At 35.2% G+C, this 8,694-nt stretch overlaps 1 protein-coding gene across 1 annotated transcript; it reads left to right on the top strand.

Annotated features, from left to right (window-relative positions):
• Positions 1–5,265: 5,265 nt before the first annotated feature.
• LOC107773613 (uncharacterized) lies at positions 5,266–6,183 on the top strand. The gene has a single exon (XM_016593015.2). It carries the CDS (start codon positions 5,266–5,268, stop codon positions 6,181–6,183), a length of 918 nt encoding a protein of 305 aa, XP_016448501.2.
• The last annotated feature ends 2,511 nt before the right edge of the window (positions 6,184–8,694 follow it).

The following is an 8,694-nucleotide window of genomic DNA, read 5'->3' as shown; positions in this document are numbered from 1 at the left end:
ATCACACTTATCTGTGAAATTTGATGAAAAACGAAATTGGTTAGACGTGATTCAGACGTCCGGTTGGGAAAATAAAATTTTCAAAGTGTTCTTGAGAATTTCATTTGATTTGGTGCTAAATTCTTAGTTCTAGGTGTTATTTTGGCGATTTGATTGCGTGTGTAAGTTCATATGATGTTTTAAGACTTGTGTGTATGTTTGGTTTAGAGCCACGACGGCTCGGTGAGTTTCGAATAGGCTACGGAGTGAATTGAACTTATGAATTCTTGCTGATGTGCTACAGGTCTGCAGACTTCGCAATTGAAAGGTCTGGATTGCAAATGCGAGCCTCGCAATTGCGAAGAACCCATTGCATTTGTGAGCAGTTGGCTGGGGGTGGACTTCGCATTTGTGAAGTATTGGTCGCATTTGCGATCATCTCAGGCCACATTTGAGAACAAATGTTCGCATTTGCAAAGACAACAGGGCTAGGGAACACTTTGCATTTGCAAAGGATTTCTCGCAATTGCGAACCCCTGATCGCATTTGCGACATCTACAGTTGTGTAAAACCTAACTTAGACGGGATTTTTGCTCATTTCTCAAAAATTTCAAAACAAGAAACCCTCTAGGTGATTTTTCAAAGACCATTTATTCCCTAAATCATAGGTAAGTGAATCTTAACTAGTTTTTTTCAATCTTTCACTTCATTTTACAAGATTGCAACTTAGAATCTAAGGTTTTCATGGTGGAATCGCGGATTTCTAGTAGAAACTAGTGATTTCAAAATTTGGAGATTTAATCCTCAAATTGAGGTCGGATTCCAAAATCAATTGTATATCCGGGCTCGGGGTGAATGGGTAATCGAATTTTGGTCCGAATTTCGGGTTTGGACCAAGCAGCCCGGGTGTTGACTTTTTCAATAATGGCCTAAATTGAATTCTTATCGATTGTGGGTGATTCCTAAGGTTTATTTTGAAACGTTTGGTTGGTAATTTGCTAGATATTGTTGGTTCGGAGGCGTGTTTGAAAGGCAAAGCTGTGATTGAGCTTTGAGTGGCCTTTGGAGTAAGGTAAGTGTTGTGTCTAACCTTGACTTGAGGGAATTAGGAACCCTCAGACTTTGTGTTATGTGAATCCTATGTGAGCAGTGTATATGTAAAGTGACGAGTGCTTATACACCGCTGAACTATCTATTTTTCCTTGATTTATCGCTTTTCCTTAATTGTTGTTCCTCGTATCTTAATCGTTACATGCTCTAAATATTTTTCATTCTTAATTGCTACGTGTTAATCAATGTTTTCTTGTTGTTAATCATGTTAGCTCTTTTCATAGTTTCCCCTAATCCTCGTTATTTGCTTAATTTGACTCGTTTGTACCTTTTTAATTGTAAATTGCTGATTTGGTCTCGTTGTGTAGTATCATTTGTGTAGATTCTATATGGGACAAGGTTCCTTTTCTTGGTTTAGTTTGCTATCTATTCATCGTAAAGGCCTTGTGATTTTGCCTGCTGATTTGACTGCATACATTGACTATTTGGTACTGATATGGTGGGATCGGGCTGCATGGCGCAGCAGGTGTAATTAGGGAGAACTGATATGGTGGAATAAGGGTGAATATGTATATATAGCAGGATCGGGTTGCACGCCGTAACAGGAGGAATGAGAGTGAATTGATATGGTTAAATAAGGGTGAACTACGATAATAATATTGATATATGGTGGGATCGGGTTGCGCGCCGCAACATATTTATATATTATTTAATGTTAATGATGTTGTATTGGTGGAATAAGGGAGGATCATGTGATGTCCGGTGGGAATGGGTTGCGCGTCGCAACAACCTATATGTTTATATTTCTTGAGTTGCGTTGCTTTGCGGTATTTTTATTTGAGCTGGTAGAGATTGGTAAAATTTGGACGACATTGGTTTATTTTCGAGGCTGTGGTTATCATTTTCTGTTGGCTATTTAATTCTATCATTATTATAGAATGCGTATAGGTTTTAGTGTAGGTGACCCGCCTTATCCTCGTCACTACCTCGTCAAGGTTAGGCTCGGCACTTATCAGTACATGGGGTTGGTTGTACTGATACTGCACTCTGTACACTGTGCAAATTTTGGAGACGGTCCCGGCAGCGGCTACTAGAGAGCTCGAATCCGACATCCGCGGAGACTTGAGGTACGATTGTTCCGCGCCCGCAGCTCCTGGAGTCTCCATCCTCTGTTTATTTAGCTGTGAACCTTTATTCGAACAGCTTGTTATTTATTTCAGACCTTTATGTGTATTATTCTAGTAGTTCGTGCACTCGTGACACCAAGTTTTGGGAATTGTAATAGATATTTGGCTAGTTTAGCTTCCGCACTGTTACTTTAAATTTATTCAGTTATCTTAGTTCTTCTTTAATATCTGATTTAAACTGTAAAAAGGAGTAGATTGTTCTAACGTTGGCTTGCCTAGCAAGTGAAATGTTCAGCGCTATCACGGTCGCGATGATAAAAATTCCGGATCGTGACACAAACAAATTCACATAACTTGAAACGATGGAGTATGAGACAAAACAAAACCTAATATAGTATTTGGTCAATAAGTCTGACCAAATACTTCTGTAGCAACTAAACGTACTGGATGTCAAGTTTTGTCTCGAAATTCAAGCAAAAGCTGGATTCAGTACAGTTTGTAATTGACGCTTCCCTTAGAAACAGAAAAAGAAATGTAACAATTTGCACCCATTAAGGCCTAAAGCAAACCACAGTTTCTTGTGACCCAAATCATAATAACCATCCAACCATTGCCCTTCTCTGGTATTCTAGTTCAGTCTAATCTGTCAGTTCTCTAAAAGTGTAGAAGTTTTCAATAAGAATTTTTTCCTAACTATACCATATATGAAACCTTATTACCAAATATGTGCTTACTATGTAAATTACCCGCCTAGTCTACAGTTTTCCTACAATTTCTGTACCATTTGTTTAATACACGATTAATTGGGCAAAATCTTCCATAATTAACGCGCTAAATATCAGGAAAAAATCTTGCGATTGATTGAGTCTACATTAAATTCAAGTTTTGAACGGAAAGGATATTTCTGTTCTTCATCTTCATCTTCATCTGTTCTTCCATATATTTTCCACCATTGATAGCAATTAAAAAAGCTTGAAAGTTTTGAATTTAAATTTGAGTTTTCAAAAATTATTATTTGTTTGGATTGGGTGTTGTTGAAAATAATCGGGAATATGGTTTGGAGTTTATATCTCAATTTTGAGGGGTTTTGGTGAAGATTAGACTTGGTTTTGACTGAATTTCAAATTGAAACTCGAAGAAGAAGAAGAAGAAGAAGAAGAAGACATATTGCAGAAATTGTAGATAAATTATAGTTAAATTGTAGATTATTTGTATTCTGATTGTAGATGCTTTATTTTCTGTTTTCATAAATAAAAAACTGCTAAAACTTCTACAAATCTTCTGAAAAAACACAATTATGTCAAAAATCACAATTATGCTACAATTGGATGGGAATTGGGATATAAAAATTTAATGTACCTAGTTTGTAGATATTTTGTAGATAAATTGTAGATTATTTGTATTCTAATTGTAGGTGCTTTGTTTTCTGTTTTCACACATCAAAAACGACTAAAACTTCTACAAATCTTCTGAAAAAACGCAATTATATCAAAAATCCCAATTATGGTACAATTGAATGGGAATTGGGATATTAAAATTCAATGTACCCAGTTTGTAGATATTTTGTAGATAATTTGTAGATTTTTAACATAGATTGTAGTTTAATTGTAGTATAAATGTAGTAATTATGTAGATACCCTTACAAATAATACTGCATTATACATACTTAAAATTGATTTGTAGTATATTTGTAGAATTTTTGTAGATGAAGAGAAAATTTTTGTAGTCAACATGTGCGAAGATGTATTTAGTTCAAATTCTGATCAATCCAACTGTAACTACAATTTATCTACAATTTATCTACAATTTCTGCAATATGTCTTCTTCTTCTTCGAGTTTCAATCTACAATTCAGCCAAAACCAAGTCTAAATCTTCACCAAAACCCCTCAAAATTGAGATATAAACTCCAAAACATATTCCTAATTATTTACAACAACACCCAATCAAAACAAATAATGATTTTTGAAAACCCAAATTTGAATTCAAAGATTCAAAACTTTTTAATGGCTGTCAATGGTGGAATTGTTGCTCTTTTATCTCTTTGAAGGTTTTTTCTTCTTCGTTGAGAAAATTTGAAGCTGAAGGTAAATGTGTGTATGAACTTTGAAGATTTATCTTCAATATTTGGTGAAGGCAGTAACTCTATGTCGTAAAACCATAAGAATATGATTTTGAATCCGAAAAGAAATAGGAAAGTGTGGGTCCTATTATTTCGTACGTAACAAAATTGCAATTTTCATCTCTGTATTTTTTGAGAAGAAGAAGGAATGGAGAAGAGGAAGAAAGGGGAGGGGAAAAACTGCGTAGGTCTTAGGAATTAGGGGATAGAAAAACGTGGGATATATGGACACCTTTAATTAAAGAGTAAAAACTGCCCATTAATTAGACCCTTAATTAAGTATAGTATAAGATTGATAATTTGGTATACTAAATATAATTAAATCAAACCTTAAATATTAAGGGTAATAAGGTTTCTATGTGGCATAGGAAGGTAAAAATTCCTTTTCAATATCAATCCAAAAGTCCATTCCCCAAATCTAAATCCAAGCATTTAATCGTTCTTAATCTTTACCAAACTCTTTCTTTCTATGTCTGCACCTTTCGAATTTCGAAGGGGCAAAAATCCTAACCCACACACACGAAACCAAACGTAACATACGATGAGCCTTCCAATTTATTTTACTTCCACGTTCCATTCTCGTGCTAAAGTATTCTTCACACACTCATAAATTACATGGCCCAATCACACCAGTACGCATAACAAGCCATATGCGACAAAGAATAATCTTGTGGTGCTCTTGGATATGCCCTTTCCTGTCTTCTGCGATACGGCCCAGGACTCAGTCCCTTTAAAAACACATGAAAAGCTAAAGGGGAAGTCCAATCTCTTCGCTTTTTTACTACTTTAAAAAAAACTCACATTCTTTTTCTCTGCTACCAATCGAATATTCGCTTTTTAGTTCCTCGGTATTATACCTTTTATTATTATTTCTCCAATACTATAATATTCGCACCTTATAGATCATTCACAACCCTTTATAAACCAAACCTCCATCATCTCTTTCAAAATACAGATTCTCTCTCTAAATAAAGTTTTTGAAGAAAAAAATGCAAGCTTATGGTAGAGTGAAGAGAGTAACTGACCCGCTTGACGACAAAGTGAAGGCTCGGATCATTGGGCGTGACCAGCAGGAACTCGGTTACCTCAGCAGCGGAAGCGAACACAGCGCCCACGCCGATGATGATGCTTCCTGTAGCTTTTCTAGTCTCATCTTTGGTTTACCTGATGATGTGGCGGCCGAAAATGTGTCGTCGGAGAATGATTCAGACTCCGACGACGGAGATGTGTCAATGTACGATTCGACGGACATGATTGACGATTTGCCAAAGCCAGTGTTTTACAGCGATCTGGATTTGTTCCGTATTTCGCTGGCGACTAAGGTTACTAAGGCACTGGAAATGTTTTCCTTTTTGAAGTCGAATAAGCCGATCCTGAGGCGAAATGTGATGACATATCTTAGGGATTTTGGTTATAATGCCGCTATATGCAAGACGAAATGGGAGAGTTCCGGTGGACTTAAGGCTGGAAACTACGAGTTCCTTGATGTTATCCGATCGGAATCAGGTAACCGGATCACTCGTTACTTTATCGACCTCGATTTTGCGGCGGAGTTCGAGATAGCAAGGCCTACAAATTACTACGAACGTCTGTCTCATTCGTTGCCGAAGATTTTCGTAGGTAAAAGCGAAGAGTTAAAGCAGATGTTGAAGGTAATGAGCGACGCCGGTAGGCGATCGCTGAAAAGCAAAGACCTCAGTATTCCTCCATGGAGAAAACACCGGTTCATGCAGAACAAGTGGTTAGGTGCTTACAAGCGGACAACCAACGTCCTCCCGGCGGCAAACTCATCGGCGTTGTTGTCGCCGTCGAAGCAGACTAACGTCGTTAAGTGCCGGTCCGTTGGGTTTAGCGCTGTTGACGCTAACGGCCATTTACTCTTTCCCGCGGCATCCGGTACCAGATGATAGCAATAACAACCCGAGGCAGAGAGGCTATTTTCAAGTAGATCCCGGCATCCTCACTTTACTTCTAGGGATATTCAAACTCATAATTTCTTGGATTGAACTGAAGGCAGCATACTAGATGATAGCGAAATGTGGAAATTAATTACTAATCAATAGTTTTAGGATAAAATAGTTTTTTATTGGCAATTTGAAGAAAATTACCATGAAAAGGATAAATATGATAGAGCGATATTATCCACATTAGGTATGCGGAAAATGCACATTGTGTCGACATCTTCTAACTAAAGCTTCACGTGCTAATAGCCCAATTTTGGAGAACCTTTTGATCAAGGCGTAGGAATTTTGATATGTCAATCCAATGGTCCCAATATTATTGTTGATACCATATATACATTCATCTTCTAACTAAAGCTTCACGTACTAATAGCCCAATTTTGGAGAACCTTAGGAATTTTGATATGTCTATCCACTCGTTAGAATATATGAATTATTATTTTAAATTTCGTTTCAGTTTTTCTTACTCTTTCTTTCTTCTTTCGTGTAAAGTTAAATATCACTTGAGGATAAACGGAGAGAGTACATTATTCTACTGTACGCTTTAAATATAGCCCCCACAAAGCAGATATTGATGGGGTTGGCAGCACCATCGATATCCTCATTCGATGTGATGGCTATTTGATAAGTTGAGGAATTGGCCAACTAGAAGATTGGAAAAGTGATTTGCTAATTTGGGCTTTGAGTTTTGGATATTTGCGATTATCTATACCAGGTGATGGCGAGATACGGAAATTTGTAATAAAAAAGTTTAAAGTAAAATAGTGTCAGCATTTTCTTCTACTTCCAGATAATTTTAACAAATTAAAATTATTTCTGAATAAATAGTACTATAATTTATCATTTACTCTAGCTACTTCAGGTCATGTGGTCTTAATATTTTTTTAATTTGTTCCGAGAAAAATGATTTCTTTCTAAATTTAAAAGTAATTTAATTTAAAAATTTTATTCTTTCCTTAATAATAGGATTTTATAGCGAAACAAATATTAATATATTTGATTTTCCAATTAGGAATTTTAGGGTCCTTAATATTTTTTAATTTATTCCGAAAAGATTGATTTCTTTCTAAACTTAAAAATAATTTAATTTAAATTTTTTATTTTGTCCTTAATGATAAGATTTTATAGTTAAACAAATATTAATATATATTTATATTTCAAATTTCAGAAGTCTTAATTTTTTCTTAGACTCTAGGCTCGACAAAACATATTTACATAAAAAAAAATGAAGGAAATACTTTTATCAAGGTTTACATTTGATCTTCCAATTAGGAAGTTTAGGATTTATGAAGTGAGATATTTAAGGTGAAATAAATGCATAATATAAACAAATTCTTATAATTAGGGCAATCTAATATCTTTCTTTATGGGATGTATAGACTATTTTAAAGTAGAATGTATTACATTATTTTACGCCTACGATAGGATAAAGTGATGAAGGAATAGGTACGCGGCAAATGCAGCTTGTGTGTACATTGTCTATTTGTCTATAGCTAAAAGCTTCACGTGCTCACAAGTCACATAATTGTTGTTGACACCTCATAAATAGTATAGTGACAAGTCCAGTTTTGTGGATGAGAATTGAAATAATTCATCACATGTCTGTTTTTATATGCGCCCAAATATTATTTTTGTAAAGCAAAATTTACGATATCTAAAACAACTTGCAATTAAAAAAAGTATTTGAAACTAGTAAAAAGATATACTCCCTCCATTTTAATTTATGTAAATCTGTTTGACTGGCACGAAATTTAAAAAAAATAAAGAGTTTTGGAATTTCTGACCCTAAACAAGTCAAAAAGGGGTCAAGAGTGTTTGTATAGTTATAAAAGCTTTTCATTAAGGGTAGAATTGTAAGTTTAAGCTAAATTGTTTTTAAATTTAGAAAGAGGTCATTCTTTTTTAAACGGACCCAAAAGAAAATAGGTTCAAATAAACTGAAAAGGAGGAAATATTTATTTTTCAGGTAATAGTAATGTCAGCACCACTTTAAACGGAATAACTATTTCCAATTCTGTATGGGATTGGTAATGCACTAGTTTTAAAGTTATTTAAACAATAAAATGTGAAATTTATATAGCTAATGGAAGTTAAATACGATAAGAGAGGGTTTCTCAAGTGGTAACACCTCCCATTTTCATTCTAACGGTTATGGATTCAAGTCACAAAGAGGGCAAAGTGCGTAAATGTCACGATCCAAACTGATGGGCCATGATGAGTGTCCGAGTCCTACCGATCGAACACCCTTGAACATACGTCTAAGACATAAACATGAAATAAGGGCAGGTCATGTATAACATCTGTCAATAACTACTGAATCACGTGAATAACATACATGAGAAAATATGCCAAAAGGCATATATACATATACATGCGAAATACAGTAGGGTAAACCGACAAGGCTGCTATGGATAACTATATATCAAAAATAGAAGCCGACAAAGCCACACAATATCC

This window comes from Nicotiana tabacum, chromosome 22, assembly GCF_000715075.1.
Source record: "Nicotiana tabacum cultivar K326 chromosome 22, ASM71507v2, whole genome shotgun sequence".
Lineage (NCBI taxonomy): Eukaryota > Viridiplantae > Streptophyta > Magnoliopsida > Solanales > Solanaceae > Nicotiana > Nicotiana tabacum.
The sequence above is the reverse complement of the archived record's forward strand: the minus strand, read 5'-3'. Positions and strand labels throughout refer to the sequence as shown.

Bases quoted from the DNA above. Each gene is read 5' to 3' on its own strand.
- LOC107773613 (XM_016593015.2), top strand. From the start codon at position 5,266: ATGCAAGCTTATGGTAGAGTGAAGAGAGTAACTGACCCGCTTGACGAC.